Source organism: Epinephelus moara, chromosome 1, assembly GCF_006386435.1.
Source record: "Epinephelus moara isolate mb chromosome 1, YSFRI_EMoa_1.0, whole genome shotgun sequence".
NCBI lineage: Eukaryota > Metazoa > Chordata > Actinopteri > Perciformes > Serranidae > Epinephelus > Epinephelus moara.
In genome coordinates this window covers 34,401,016-34,417,644 of record NC_065506.1, presented here as the reverse complement: position 1 = coordinate 34,417,644, position 16,629 = coordinate 34,401,016, and the positions used below count along the sequence as shown (strand labels likewise).

At 39.3% G+C, this 16,629-nt stretch overlaps 1 protein-coding gene across 3 annotated transcripts in view; it reads right to left on the bottom strand.

Moving 5' to 3' along the window:
- LOC126392085 (protein diaphanous homolog 3-like) overlaps positions 1-16,486 on the bottom strand; it is a 244,843-nt gene extending 228,357 nt beyond the window's left edge. For 2 of the 3 annotated variants that reach the window (XM_050049310.1, XM_050047664.1), the window contains exons 1-4: positions 15,845-16,486; positions 8,433-8,465; positions 7,812-7,994; positions 5,546-5,650 (exon numbers count right to left, since the gene is read on the bottom strand). In XM_050049310.1, the coding sequence (XP_049905267.1) occupies positions 5,546-5,650; positions 7,812-7,994; positions 8,433-8,465; positions 15,845-15,964 (441 nt within the window). In that variant the 5' untranslated portion in view covers positions 15,965-16,486. The remainder of the gene's footprint in view (positions 1-5,545; positions 5,651-7,811; positions 7,995-8,432; positions 8,466-15,844) is intronic. The other variant, XM_050048467.1, reaches the window with a different exon arrangement.
- Between the last annotated feature and the right edge of the window lie 143 nt (positions 16,487-16,629).

Below are 16,629 nucleotides of genomic sequence, written 5' to 3'. Positions count from 1 at the left end.
ATTATAGTCACTTCATTAGAAACAAGCTAATGAAATCCCTTCATTCATCCAACTGGGAATGAAGGCATCAAGGAAGTGTATCCAACATGCCTCCCTTTGGAGAATTATTCCGTCCCTATTACCACCTCTCCTTGGCGTCTTCACTGTTTCAGTGCACAGCACCCAGTCTTCAAGGTCGAACTGTGAGTTGAGCGCAATGTCTCCTATTTTTTTTTGCTATGCAGGTAAACGAATGGAAGCTTATAAACAGGCTGATGGTCCCCATGGTAACTAGAGATGGACAGCCTCCGGCAACTTTGGAAGGATGTCTGATTAAAGCAAATATATTAAATTTAAGCCTTCTTTGCAAGACACTGTGCCAACTTGTTAACATTTAAAAAACAAACATGTTAAGAATGATCTAAGCGTTCACCAGTGCAATTTGAGGTAACCTGAGCTCTGGTTAATTAGGGATGGGACCTGATAAGATTGTATTGATACCAATGATATTATCAGTTATACCCTTATTGACATTGATATCTATATTGATTGAATATTTGGACAGCATTTTGTGTCATATAGGATTTCTTTGTCAGAGAAAAAAAATCTGCTGAGCCTGCCTGCGTGGTCCTGATGTTATTATGACATAGGATAATTACCCTTGGTAACGGACGTGTAGGTTGTTAACACAAGGGCTCTCATTTCAGCGCCTGCCTCTGACCCCTCTGTTTCTGTCCCTTGCCAGGCTGTGTTTGATAAATTTGAGCTTGTGACCTTGTCACTTTTAGATGATGTGGTTGGCCATATCAAGCCATCAGGTTCCCCTTGTGATGCTGTCCCTCCTCACTTTTTTAAAGAAATCTTCCCTAGTATAGGGCAGCTGGTCCTTGCCATCATTAACAGCAGTCTGTCCTCTGGTGTTGTCCCCATAAGCTTTAAACATGCAGTAGTGCAGCCCCTGCTGAAGAAACCTGGCCTCGACCACACTGTATTGGCTAATTTCAGGCCCATCTCCAAGCTGCCTTTCATTTCGAAAATCTTGGAGAAAATTGTTCATGCACAGTTAAAATCTTTTCTGGATGAGCATAATATCCTGGAGGTCTTTCAGTCTGGTTTTAAAACCCTGCACAGCACAGAGTCAGCTCTACTAAGGGTTTTTAATGACATCCTCCTGGCAAATGATTCTGGTGATTATGTAATTCTTGTCTTGTTGGACCTAACAGCTGCCTTCGACACTGTGGACCACAATATTTTAGTATCCCGGTTGCAGCACCATGTGGGCATCTGTGGTAGTGCTCTGGAGTGGTTTAGATCCTATCTGGCAGACAGAACTATGTGTGTAAGCCTTGCTGGTTCTGAGTCCCACTCTGCTCCTCTGTCATATGGGGTTCCACAGGGCTCAATTTTAGGGCCCCTGCTTTTTTCATTGTATTTGCTTCCTCTGGGTTCCATTCTTAGAAAGCATGGCATCTCCTTCCATTGTTATGCTGATGATAGTCAGATTTATGTGCCGCTGAAGAAGAGAGATGCTTTCTCCCTACAACCTCTTCTGTCATGTCTTGATGACATCAAAGACTGGATGGCCTTAAACTTTTTAAACTTCAATGAAAAGAAAACAGAGGTGATGGTGTTTGGTCCAAATAGCTCCTGTGAAACCCCCCCTGTTGATTTGGGCCCCTTGGCACTATATGTGAAGCCAACAGTTTCTAACTTGGGTTTTAAGATGGACAGTGGTTTTAAATTGGAGCGTCAAATTGGTGCAGTGGTTAAGTCCAGCTTCTTTCACCTTAGGCAGCTGGCAAAGGTTAAACCTTTTCTTGCACAAAAGCACTTTGAAATAGTAATCCATGCCTTCATCACGTCCCGGCTGGATTACTGTAACGCACTTTATTTTGGAGTCAGCCAGTCTTCCCTCGCACGTCTCCAGTTGGTTCAGAACGCCACTGCTCGGCTACTAACTGGAGCACGTAAGAGGGAACACATTACGCCCATTCTGGCCTCCCTTCACTGGCTGCCCGTGCACTTTAGAATTCATTTTAAGATTCTTTTATTTGTTTTTAAATCTTTAAATGGTCTCGCCCCACCTTACCTCTCTGAGCTGCTTCATCCCTACGCTCCTGCTCGGTGCCTCAGGTCAGCTGATCAGCTGCTCCTGGATGTACCGAGGACTAAGCGGAAGCTCAGAGGGGATAGAGCCTTTTCTGTGGCGGCCCCCAGATTGTGGAATGATTTACCTGTCCACATTAGACTGGCCCCCTCACTGTCCGTTTTTAAAACCAGTCTTAAAACCCATTTTTACTCCTTGGCTTTTAACCCAGCATGAGACTCTGCTCTTGTTTTACTGTTTTATTGTTTTTATTGTTTGTCTTATGTTTTTATTTTTGTACAGCACTTTGTTTCAGCTGTGGTTGTTTCTAAAGTGCTCTATAAATAAAGTTGAGTTGAGTTGAGTTGAGTTAGTTGGTTGGGAAGCAGTGGCGTAGCGTGTCAAATACATAGTATTCCTGGAACTGAAGACCAGCAAAGTGCCAGTGTTTCCTCCTTAACTTGAAATTATCATTTTATAGATATTACAACAGCACTGTTGTCATCTTTCTTTGTGAAATGAAGCCATGCTTTGGACCATTTTTTCATTTCTGCCATGACACCTTCCTCCTCTTCTTGTTGCAGGTTTCTGCTAGCATAGATGCACAAGTTTGACAACATTGTTGTACAATGCAGAACTGTCAAACATGCCAGCAACCTTCGAGGGTTTCTTTGTGTGCATGTGTGGGGCCATCTCTATCATCAGCTCCCTCTCTAAATTCAGGGGTAAATACAGCGCAATCAAAACTATTCATGATTTTTTTTCCTCAGCAGCAGCAGTTTGTCTAAGTCATGGACAATGATGATCAGATCAGAACGATAGATGAGAGGAGCAGCTGCTGCAGAGGCAAGTGAAAACTGTTCTGTACGACAGATGTTCGAAAGATGTTCTGTACGACATCTATTGCACATCTGTCCGTCCTGAAGGAGGGATCCCTCCTCAGTTGCTCTTCCTGAGGTTTCTACCATTTTTTCCCCCGTTAAAGGGTTTTATTGGGGGAGTTTTTCCTTATCCACTGCGAGGGTCCAAGGACAGAGGGATGTCATATGCTGTAAAGCCCTCTGAGGTAGGCTTGTGCCGGTTTGAAAATTTTCCAACCGGTTTGATTTAAAGCCAAATATCTAACCGAACCGATATATTGAATTATATACCTAATTTTACCACTGGGGGTCACATTTGAGCTATTTTTCCCAATAAAAGCCCATTATAGGTGTAATGCGCTTCCAGTCCACTAGGTGGTGGTAATGTTGTATTAACCGCCAATACACACAAGGTTACACAAGAAGAAGAAGAGGCAGAAGGACACCAAGGAACCTTCCTCCGACTCCGCTCAAGACACGGCGGTTGAGAGGGCCGAGCGAGAGGATGCTCCTGTAGTAGTTCCAGCCCCCCAAATAGTACCAGGAACTTCTTCAGTGGAAACAGGTTACTAGGGCAACAAACTGAATGACTGCTGACTCCCTCGTACTTTTCCCCGCCCCCAATGAAATTTGATCTCTTGCAGCAGCAGCAGACAGCTGAGAGGAGTGGAGCTGCCGAGTCCCTCTGAAGCCTCTGAGACAAACTAAACAAAACACTTGTAGGCTCCTCCACTTAATTTATAAACAAACATAAACCTTATTAAGTTGTCATAATGCATGTTACAATGCAAGATAAGTTGAATATAGTCCCTTGACACGCTGCCAATGTGAAAAGCTTTTTTTTTTTCTCCTTCGGTGAATTAAACCGGGTGGAGCTCTTAAACCGGACCTAACCGGTTAAACCGGAAATCGGCACAAGCCTACTCTGAGGCAAATTGTGATTTGTGATATTGGGCTTTATAAATTTTGATTGATTGATTGAATGAATGAATGAATGAATGAATGAATGAATGAATGAATGAATGAATGATTGATTGATTGATTGCAAACTCTTTGACCCAAAGCAATGAAGGGTTAAGTTTCACATGCACCGTGCCTGGGGTTCTGCGGCCCCAAGAGTGTGGTGCAATGAATTAACGGTATACAGTATATATTCCAACAGCGCTCCTAATGAATGGTCAGGCACCAAAAATGGAAAGCAGATATGTGCCAACACATGTTAATATTATGGCAGGCCGCCACAAATAAATTAATGTGTGGGAATCCCTGGATAAGCTTGGAGGCGTATGAATCTGATGGAACGGACAATTCGGAACCGGTTCTCAATTCCCATCCCTGTGGTTAATATCTGTGATATTTGTTAGCAACAGTTGATTTAAGCTTGGAGGTGCCTCCACAAAAAGGTTATTCTCAAGCTTCTGTAATATAAAATCAATACAAAAAACACCTCAGGTAGACTGAGTTTTCATTATTATTCAAAGTAAGTATCACGGACTGAATCCATATTAACTATGAACACACTCTGGGGTAGATATTTAATGGAGTATCACCTGCAATTTGTGGTCTTTCAATAGGATTCTATTCTTAAGGGTAAGAGAAATCGATGTAAAGCATGGCCTTTTTTGGTCTGGGAGAGAAAGAATGGTCCAAAGTTTCCATTTCTTTGGAGATTTAATCATTTTCCTCTGAACACTAACAGTTTTATCACCCTCCATCAAGATCCGTCTGTCTGCTGTGAGGGTGAGTAAAGGAAAAGCTTGGGGCTCAATGCTGAAACTTTGGAGAAGGGCCAATCAAGCATGATGGCAAACACACAAAAACTAATCAATTATCTTCCAGCACACAAAAAAAAAAAAATGTTATTAAGAATTAATACCAAACCTCATCCATTTGTGTTGTGAAGCACTATTACTCAAAAGCATCAACAATTTATGTTGTAATGCACTATCACCCAAAAGCAACAGAAATTATTAAAGCTGAAAATCTATTTTGAACACCTTTTGGGACTGGGTGAGCCAACCAGAGAGGGAGAGCAAAAAAGGCAGAGAGAAAATGAGAGTGTGAGGAGGAGAGAGACAAGCTCTGTATGCAGCAAGGCAGCAGGCATGCTACTGGGTTTATTTGGATATTAGTGAGTGGGCTCTCTCCTTCCATGACATAAGCACATCCTCTCTAATTTGATGACCGATTTTTATTTATTCATTTATTTATTTATTTATTTTAATTCTTGCAAGGTACCTGGTTTCACATCATGACTACTTTTAATTTTGCATTTAAATGACTACTCTGTTAAATATTCACACCCTCAAAACAGAATGTGTATTTTTATAAATGTGTCCCAGTGCAGGTGTAACTACATCTCTTCCAGATTGAAATGGCAAGACAAATGAGATTTCACTGGCTTGTAATCAGATTTACTACAAATTCAATCCCTACCCAGTCTCTCTTGGGCCTGCTCCCACATGGGATGTCATTTTTCTTTCAAAAATACACAAATGACACAATATGTTCGCACAGTACAAGGTCTTAAAAGTACATAATATTTAAACACAAATCATGTAACTATATAAAGTTAGGCAGTGAAATATGGACAATAAAATGAAGTTAAAAATAAACTTACAGTTTTAGAGGCAGTAAAAATATACTGGATGACCATCTCTCTCTTTGTGTTGAGGTCCTTCTCTCTCAAAGGAGTCTTTTTTTCCTCATTCAAGTTCATGTCCTCCTGAAAAGACAGAAAAAAACAGAATAAAGGAATAAGTCTTATTGAAATTTTAATATAATGTAATTTCAAATGCAATATTCTTTTTTGTTTAGGATTTAGTGGCACCTCTGGCTACAGGACTTATTATGAAATACTTGAGCAATATAAGCTTTGGTCCAGTTTAAGTGTAGACAGCTTTTTTTCTCCCAATTTTATTTAATCCAGAAACATAAAACAGTGTTTAATTTCTGGAAATTATGTTTGAAAATTGGGGTCATATCATATTAGAAAATTAGACATTATTGTATTCACAACAGCAGCTTTTTTTAATGTAATGACAAGAATGGGCCTCATTTACCAAGAAATTTTGTCTTAAAACCCACTTATGGAGCTTTCACAAAGATTTACTACTTTTCTATTTGGGATTTATTGTTAAGAACAGAATCTACACATACTCAAGAGCACACGTGCACTTTTGAGTGCTGACATGTTTGTGCAAAGTATGGTTATTGTGTTTTCTTTAATTCTACAGTTGATCACTACACTAACACTTCAAGTCACATTAATTATGTTAATGGAGAACCATGCCATCCACTTATCAGTGAATGATCACGCTATGCGTAGGACTGAAGTACGCCTATGTCTGCACCCTAGGTCTACTTGTACAATGGCATATTTATTGTTGCTGCAACATGTTGCAGAATAATGCCCGGAGTAGGGAGCGCATCTTCCATGACCATGGCTGAAAATCCAGAGAACATGCTGGAGGGATTACATATGTCGTGTGGCCTGGGAACGCCTTGGGGTCCCCCAGGAGGAACTGGAAAGAGTCGCTAGCTCTGGTTCTGGATAAGTGGATGGATGGATGGATGGATGGATGGATGGATGGATGGATGGATGGATATCATTCTCCAGTGGTCAGTGCCTCTTTTCTGTGTTTGGCAATATTTTTCTTTACTTCATCAATTGTGTGCCCTTCTCCAGATCCAGCATTCACTGAACGAGTTATAGCATCCCATACATCTTTTTTTTTGCGTGTTATTTTATATCCACTACTGATGCCACTAAATATCACAGTGCATTTGGCGTCCACTTCCTGTAATGCCTATTTAGACTTTCGTTTGGGCGTTCTTAACTCAACAGAGTGCTGCAGGGATAAAGATTTTTTATAGGCCAACATGAAACTTAGCATCACCCTGGTTCTCTTGAAAAAAAAGCCAATGGGTTTTCCCATTGGATTTTGCATTATTGCATAAAATAAGCTCTGTGGCACAAAAGTATGTGATACTTGTGTGTTTTGTTCACCAAAAACCTACTCAAAAGACCCACTGACTTCAGCACAAGGGAACCGGAAGTACTCAACTGCTACCTCTATGGGGATTGGCGGGGCATTTACCTATGCTAATTCGGATCAAGTGGCATGCGCCTTCACTTTACTTGGACAAGGGGATTCATCATTGTAAGAAAAAAGACACAAACAATTCTGATATTGGTGAATGAGGCCCAATGTTGAAGCCTGTTCCAAAGTGAGCTATACAAGTGTTGCATTTATGGATGTAGTAGCCCTAATGTTATTACCATTGTGAATAACGTCATGAAATAAGTCTGGCAGTAGGCAGCCCCAAAAGTCTCAAGTAATTTAATCAATTCCTAAAAAGTGGGGAAAAAAACAGGTGGAAGTCGTCTCTCAACGTCTTTACAGCGTTCGTATTTCAAATGGTAATATGGTGTTACAGAATGTACTATTAGAAAACAGCGGGCTCAAAAGTCTGAGAAAATTCGTGTTCCTTTATCTGAACTTTTTCAAAAACCTAAAAGGAGTCTGAGCATTTGACTGATAAACAGGGTAAAGGAGTGTCTATTATTAGAGCCATTATTCAGCTGAAAGCTTTGTCGTATTTGTCATGAATTCTATTTAACCAAAAAATAGTCTGCATTTTAGTAGTGTGCTTTAGTGTTGCTTATTTTGCTTTTACTGATTTCCCATATTTTTATTTAAATGTGACGATACATCTGAAAGATATTCAAACATGGAGCATGCTCACCTTGTTCTGTTCAGTGTTCCTTCTCTAAAATCTTCACCCAAATCTTTACTGCTCAGTCACTGTGGCGTCAGATTGGGTTTTACACAAGCTGCTATACTGTTTCTCTGTTGATACTGTACAATGACAAAACAACATACCATCATCTTTTCAAACAGAGCCAGGATCTCTTTTTCCGAGGTGATCTTTGATGAGAGTTCCTCAAACTGATGTGAGGTGGATGATGACGAAATGGACCAATCGTTGGTATTGTGTTTGGAGTGTGATAACGGTGGCCGCTCCTTTTTACTACCCGGAATCCGAATACTGGCGAATCTGTCCAGCTGTAGACAACAAAGAAAACACAATTAAAACAGAGGAAAGTACACAAGAATTCCCAGTGCTAGGTTCAAATACATAAAAGATGTGTTAGCTCATGAACATATTTAAACGGTTAATACAAAGTAGACAAAACAATTAGCCTATTAATGACTTAGAAAAACGATGCTATTAGTGTGAACAAAGCACATACAGTACTCAGAACATCTGTTGAACACATGTTGAGCACAGCACTATCAGGATAAAACGCAGAGTCAACATTAGTAAGTGAGAAAAGCAGCCTGTGCTCCGTGATGTGAATGAAACCAACGTCTGGCAATGGAGACCAATTTCATTGCCACTCAAAATAAGCAGATTAGATGAGTTTTAGTAAAGTGATGTTAGATGTTGCAAAGATTGACATGCAGGAGGAGAGAAAGCACACCAATTTCTCAAAATCTTACCACATCATCTGTGATGTTTTTAAAGGGTAAGTGCTACAGGTGGGGAACAGAAAAAATCAAATCAGGATACAAAAAGCAGCTGTATCAAATGTTATAAAACAGATTTAATGTTTTAACTCTACAGGAGTCAAGAACAAAATAATGTGCTGTTATTTATGAACAGATATCACTGCATGCTAACTTAGAGTAGGATCCCTCATCCCTCATGGTGCAGCTGCTGTTCTTTTGCTTTGTCTACAGACATTTTCACAGTTGAAAAAAGACTTGTATGACTCTGGGACAATCTTGGGACAGCTTCAAACGCCGCAACACGGAGACAGCCCCATAGAGCAGTTCACCAATCACTATACTCCTCCTCAGATAAACATCATCCCTAACTTTCCATGTGTGTCTGAGGGTGTGATTTCCTGCTGTTTCCAGAATTCGCACTCATCTTCATCTTAATACTTGGCGTTCTACCATACTTTGTTCTGCCAACAACATCTATTTCCCCATCACAATGTTTCTCCACCACAATGTTTGCCAGGTCACTCTGCTCTTAGGCTTCTCCCCAGAGTGAGACCATTCAGGTTTGCTCAGTTTTGGTGAACATGTTTTGCTTCTAACTTGAGCTTAAGGGGCAAGTATTTCTAGGCCTTTTCACCACCACAACACCTGTTGTGGTGCGACTGATTATTGACTTTCATTTTTATTTAGTTATTTATCAGTATTTTGTAAATCAGTAAACTTTTAACTCTTTGTATACTCGTCTGGTCTCCCATCTTTGTTGCAGCCTACTGAGTTGTAACAGAAATCACAAGTTACATGTGGCGTTAATTTTTTGCAACGTTACACCCAAAACACACCTAGCATTGGCAAAGTGCAGCTCACCATAACACCATAATAATTATATCTTTCTGCAGCCATGAGGCGTGTTCGAGTGTTTCAGGCAGGAAGAATTTCTTTGCATAGGTCAACATGTCACAGAAGTCACAGGACCGATTGGCGACAGGCATTCTCTAGCTGCAATTTGCCGCCCAAATGTTAAACTATCCACAATTTTTTAGTTTGGCTGCACTTCGCCGCAGAATAAAACGGCATGGCAGTTCGCTACAGGCCGCACTTCGCTACTGTTCGGTGTGTTTTTGGTGTCAAGAGAGAAAGACAGAGCCAAGTCTGATGGATAAGGACAGTGAAATGTTGCTGTTGTTTTGCCTCTACTTTATTACATTCATTTTGAGATTCAAAAAGAAGTTTGCACTGCTGTCATTTATCCAGAAGGACTTCAATAGGATGGATATCTGGAAGTTGTAGTGGCTCATTGGATTGACGTGTGTAGTTGAACCTTCTTAGATATTACGGTTTGCAGCACGTGACCAACAGGTTTTAATAAAACCGATGTATGCCAGCTGAGTGAAGCCCTAACTAGCACACATTTCCCCAGGAGCCGGAACAATAATCACCAAGCACAATGGGGTGGGTGCCAAACTTTCCCTACAAAAAGAAAATCCTTTTGGGGCACCCAGCAGTGCACTTTAGCAGATTATTAAATATATGTTTAAATGTCTAAACCCAAGTGACGTGTTACTCAACATCGGCGACACTAGTCATTTAAACGAAAATTGCTGCCTATAAAGTGCTTCTCTAACAAGCCCTGTCTGCAAATTATAAAGGATCCACTTGTGCAGTCGAAGAGGAGATTGGCAGTTGGCCTGTTGTTATCTGTGCGTACCAGCTACCTCAGTGCCTGCCGAGCAAGTTTTGTCTGCTGCTTTTTCTGCTCTAGCACATTTTTTGTTTGTTTGTTTGTTTTTTCTGCAGACTTCTTGGGAAAGCTGCCATATGGATTTGGAAACAGGAGTGCAGAATCAAAAAAAACGCCAAAGGAATCATCCTAATAAGGAACAGGAAGTCACTACATGAATAGAAAACATTACATTTCAAAATGTTCTCGTAATGACAAACATTCATTGAAAGGCTACGTCTCCCTTTATGTTAACAATAATGTTATTGACTATTTCTCCATAGGGGACAATCCCATACATAAATCTGATTTATAACAAAATATGTAAGCTACATACAGTGTATATGTCTGTCTCACACATATGCTTTCAGTCTCTATATATACTCATATTATAAACCTCATCAGACTAAATCCAGAAGATTTTAAAACCTTAAAAAAGTCCTAATCAATAACATTCTGAAATAATTTCTTATTTTAAAAAACATAGCAGCAGAGTGCACAGAACCTCAGAGAAATAAATCAATACACACCAGTGTTTAATTAATATTATAAAATCACCTGGTAAAAATAAATGTGTCAACCTGTCAATAAAACATCCCGCTAATGATGCTCCGAGATTAACATCATACATTTTTGTTCAAAATGTGCGAGACTCAAAGCTGACATGAGAGAATACTAATCAAATGACCCACCAAATGTCTACTTTAGAAATCATGTTGTCCTCAAGTGGACAACTGGCCAAACTAATTAGACATAGTCGTCAAACTTTGACCTCATATGCCCACAACTTGACAAACGATGCTTGAGTGGGCATATTTAGGACAAAACTAACCAAGATGAACCCCAGCAATTAGACATAACTATTCTAAGTACTAGATAATGGCCATAACTGAATAACTACTGTACCATGAAGGAAATTGCCAGTACATGAAAACAAGATAGTTGATCTTGGGGAAACACTGAACTCGACATCTTTTTCAGTTAACTGAGATAACGACTCGTACAGAAAACACTGATTCATAAAACACTGCACATGCAAACCACAAGAGAAAAGACATGTAAACACAGAAAGGGAATGTTTCATGCAGATCAGAACCCAAGAACCAACCCAAACCGAGACAGCATTCAAAGACAGCAGATTTTAAAATTGTTATTTTTTGGACCCTTCGATAACAGCCCTGCTAACCCTTTATTTTTGTTATTCTACTTTATTTCACTTTTAGATCTTTGAGCAATTGCACAGGCCTAGAGGGGCTGCAAATTCTGATAGCAAGGCAAAATCGACCACAGTGAACTAAACAATGATGCTCCACCATCTCATTTACCAGAACTGAAAAATAAACCCTCAATACTATGGCCTTTTTAGTCAAAATTTAAATAAACATGCCTAGGGCTGTCCCGGATACCATTTTTTCAGCTTTGGAGCTTTGCTCGGAGTCAACAGGAATGGGAAGTCACTACATAGAGAGATTCAATCGGTATCAATATTCAAAGATTCAGAACGATTCGGCTCGGTATTTCTCCGTTCTCAACTGAGATGGACAGCATAGTGCCACAACAAGTGTGTTTTGGTTTAATTAGAGGCATTAATTCTCAGTGTTTCTGTAATTCTACAGTGTTTTTTGAATTATTTGTCATTTTAAATTTCCAGAAGGTTTGGTGTGTTTTATTTGTTTGCAATCCCGATGGGTTTGGTTAAACAAGCTCATGTCTACAAGGTAATATCTGTGCACATTTTGTGACATAATAACAGCTTGTGACAATTTTTATTATAATGGATAAATTATAGACCCACATAAATGATCATAGGCTCCAAATCCGGGATAACACTGGACAAAAGGCTGTGGAAAAAAAACACAAAGAAAAAAACCAAGACTATCTGAATGCCAAAATGAAAACTGAATACCTACCCAATAAATTAATATCAAAATAGTCAAATATTTGGGTCCAGCTCTAAACATTTTCTGCAGAAATCCCTTCATAAATAAGTGGGGGTTTTTTCCCGCATGGGTGGTTTTGTTCACAAGTATAACAGACCCCAGACTTGAACCTGTCACTCATAGAGCACAAGATTTAGTGATTTAGATTCCTTTTTTATTGTATTTACTGTCAACTGACTAATTGATTAATCTCCTATACCTTTAGCTTTCAACAATACCTCACGGGCACTGACTGAAACTCCACTCAGCAAAGTAACTTTTAACAATTAAAAGTCACAGAAAAATCTGCTTTGGTGCAACAAACTTGTCAAGCCCAATAAATGCTGATAAAATGTTCCTGTAAAAGTCATTAATGATTGACACTGCTCCCTTTTCCCCCAACCAGGTTTTTGTTCGGCACATTTCAGCTCTAAAATGACAGATTTCCTCCCGACACGACTTGTGTATTTTGTTTCTACCCATCTTTTTTTCATTTTCTTAAGCCAATATGAAGATGAAAAGTGTTCTTTTTTTGCAAATGGCACTATAAAATGCTTAGGGTTAATTGAATAGGTAAATGAAGTGTCTCAATTATGATAAATTCATTTCCAGTTACTTATTTGAGCACCCAAATTCAATAATATTGCCCATTAACACTAAAAACATTCTCCAAAAATTAGTGATATAGAGAAAAAAAAAGATATTAAACATCCATTACATTAATGAGACTATAAAATCTTTTCAGAGCATAAAATGACAACCAATTTTTATTTTATTTGGGGGGTTTTTTTTGACAATGAACAGTCCATCTCATCCTTTTTTCTACCCTGTAATTAAGTAGGCCAAAAACAGGATCTCAAAATAACATTAACACATTGCATCAACATGTCTTCTGTTCCATTTTTTTCTTCACTTTTATAATGCTATGGTTGAAAATAGCCACTGCACATGAAATGGCCTTTAATGGCATATCCACTTTCTGCCAATTACAGTAAATATTGTGGTACTGCAGTGCCACCTATTGAGATGACAGCTAACTAAATAAATTAATGCTCTTCACTGTGAAAAAAATATATGCAATGTTTTTCAGTTATTTGTTATGATAATAGTTATATTTTATATATGTTGTTAGACAGACCAGTCTGCTGGGAGGGACTAAAAGGTGTCAAGCTGTATCATCACACATACATGTATGTATTATTTAGTGAGAATAGTAAACAAGATGTTCTTTGGTTGTGTATTTCTGACATTTAGACAAAAGAAAGCCACAAGGGGAGCATCATTAAAAAATTTAAGGCTCTCTGGGTCACAACATGGCCTCAGTGTACTGCTTTTTATTTAGGATATTAAATAAAGAACAACAACATTGACCAACACCTTCATCAGCCTGAGTGAAAAGGTGCAGTTCAGCTCATGTAAGGATGCTTTGCATGTTACTCTTGTTGACAACAGTGAAAAGTGCTGCAAAGAGTACGAGTAAGTCAACAGTAAAAAAAATTATAATAATTTCAGTATGTTTTCATCTGGTATTGCTTTTATTGTTAAGTAGCCACATAAAGTTTTGAGTGTGTGTTACTTGCAGTATCTTAGCATAGATTAATTATGTTTGAAATAGGATAGAACAATTTAGGGTCCATTTTCTAGATTTTTTTCCAGAGATTTCAATTACACCTCACAGTCACTGGAGTTTGCTCAGTTGTCTAGGAGATCATTCCATTGTCATCATACAGTAGTCAACAGTAGGTAGAGATGTTATGCATGATGGTGATCTTTGGTAGCCTATGTAAATAGCCTCCATCCATGCAAAAGACAATCTTCGAACAGAGAAAGGGGTTATGATCTCCCCCAGCATAACTGAGGTCACACGATGACAACTGACCCATCTCCATGACAACTGTGCAAACTCCATCTGCTGATCAAAATTGTGTGAGCTGCTGCTGAAAACTCCAGAAAATGCTGGTGAGTGGACCTTGAGATGAAATTATTTTATCAAACAACATTTTCAAGGATAAGGATGAACTTTAACGCTCAAGGACTGGTAAGGGTCTTGGTTAAGTGAAACACTGCTTGTGCTTATTGCCATTTTCAAAACGGGAACTCAAGGACTCCCTATGTGTGATCAGCCCTACAGAGGTTAAATTCCTAAGTTTCCCTGTACAACTGGCTTTATACATCCTCAACAAAAAACATTTACCATTATGTGTTTTAATCATTAACACCGTAGCCACTCATTAGTGTTCTGCATACCTATAGTTAAGTGATTTATTACGAATATACTATTTCAAAATAAAATCCTATTAAGAGGTTCAGTGCATTTATTCTGAATCTGTCAAAAGACGTTCAGTTATCAGATGTTATACAAGTTTTGTGCCGGGTTTGCCAATCCGCATTCCTGGCAGTCTATGAGACGCAGTCAGATACAGTCATAAAATGCACCACCTCTTGAATCAGGGAATAATAACAGCAAATGGCATCACAAGTTACCACAGAGCCTAAAGTGACTCCTTCATATCACTTAATTTGTCTGACCAACAGTTAAAAACCCAGTCTTTACCTTTAATACACTATACACAGTATTCATATGTCTGTATTACCAACTTTCAGACAGACATGGTGCAATAATGCACGTTAAATGCACACTGACATTCAATCTGAATGTCTTAACCAACCTGACTTAGCAACCATACTTTCAACCAGCACTGAACAACACACATCTAAGTAGGTGAACCGTTGTTTCCATAAATGTTAGACATGTACCCATCAGCTCATCAGTAGGAGTGGATAATAACAGGCTGGACTGAATAAAAATTCCTGCGCAGACCTTTTACGATTGTAGACTAGAATCTCTGAATGGCAGCAACAAGGAATTAACTTGTGTTAGCACTCTCATAAGAACAGGGTCAAATGCGGGTTGAGCGTGCATTAAGTAGATCTGTGTCATACGCACGTCTCCTGTCTGAAGCAGGGTTGTGTGTGTGCGTTGTTAATAGAGGCCTGACAGCTTTGAAAATTAGACAACTAAAGGAAGCCTTAATCACAGTACTGTTTTGTCCAAATAGCAACACCTCTCTATATCTCCCAGAAGACTACAGAAGACATATACCTGGCAGACAAAATGTTTGCTGGGTTGTAATAGTAGGAAGGACATGGATTAGTGAAAGGGCTAAACCCTGAGCTAATTTTAACCTTTTGATTTCCTACATGCAAAGTTAAGTCAGGCAAGGTCACTGTTCACAAAGGAAACTCTAACATTCAATTGCATTGTGTATGAGCTTTTTTGGTTCTCTGTTAAGGCATTTTATCTGCAATGGACACAAAATAATGTGTAAAGTAAGTGCACTGCACAGGTATAACACATCCCCAGCTCTGTTCTGCTGGGTTTTGCCTACATGTAGGTCTCCTAAGATATGAGCTGAATAGCCAGTTTTAGATAGTAACTGGAAATATAATACATTACTGCAAGGTCATTGTCACATATCTTCCTCGATAGTCATGCATCTGTCCACTGCCATATGACAAAACGTGAAAATATATTAAATATGGGAACTTTTCCTTGTTGGTCTTGCACTTTCCTGTGTGTGTGAGTGTCCATGGGTGGTAAGACAGACAGGAAAAATAATGCAGACATTGACAGATGCTTAAGGACAAGGAAATAAAATGACCCCCTCACCCAACCACACTGCCCCCTGTGCATTTACACTAAAGCCACATTAGTCTACAGCACATAGCTTCAATAAAACAAACGTTTCATTACAGTCTGCCATACTTACAAACTTTGGTTTGCGGTCTCCATCATCATAACATGTGTTGTTGTTGGAAGATCCCTTTTTCTTTTGAGGTTTACTGTCTCGTCCGGTATTGGTTTCAAACCGCTGACCATAACTCTCCATGTTGTTGACCTGAAGCTGATGACTTGAGTTGACAGCTACTAACGTTAGTGAAGACGTTACCCTTGTACGTTAATGTTAATTATGTAAAGTCTGCACACACTAAAATAGCTAAGGACGAAATTATCTACATTAACGTTACGTTACCATTCGTAGCTAAAATTGTCCAAACAGAAACCGTTTGTTAACGCACAGGCGCACATTCAACTGTCAAAATCCAGAAATGTCCATATATTTTCCAGCCGTCACTCCCAACAGTCCGTTTAGCAAACTAGCTAACGTTAGCAAGCTTGCTAACCTAAAATTCACCGGTGGCTTTACTTAGCGCTAATCCAATTTATGGACTGTCACGTATGCTAATTTAACGCTTGAGTTTCCGCGGTGAATGCTGCATACGAGGTAACAGTTTCCTCCGTTTACCAATATTATCCGACCGTTAAGAGAAAGATATATAGCTAATAAGTACTAGCAGAGGATGAATCGTTAGCTGGATACATAAATGGAAAATATTTTTTGACAGACCCGCGCAATGGCGACGTCAGCTGCGCATGTTTAATCCAGCCAATAGCAACCGCCGAGCTGGTCCCGCCCCCTCTGTTTACAGTTGAGAAGGCATTGGATTGGCTGCAGTGAGCTGTCAATCAGCCCCACTTCCTATTAAGACTGTT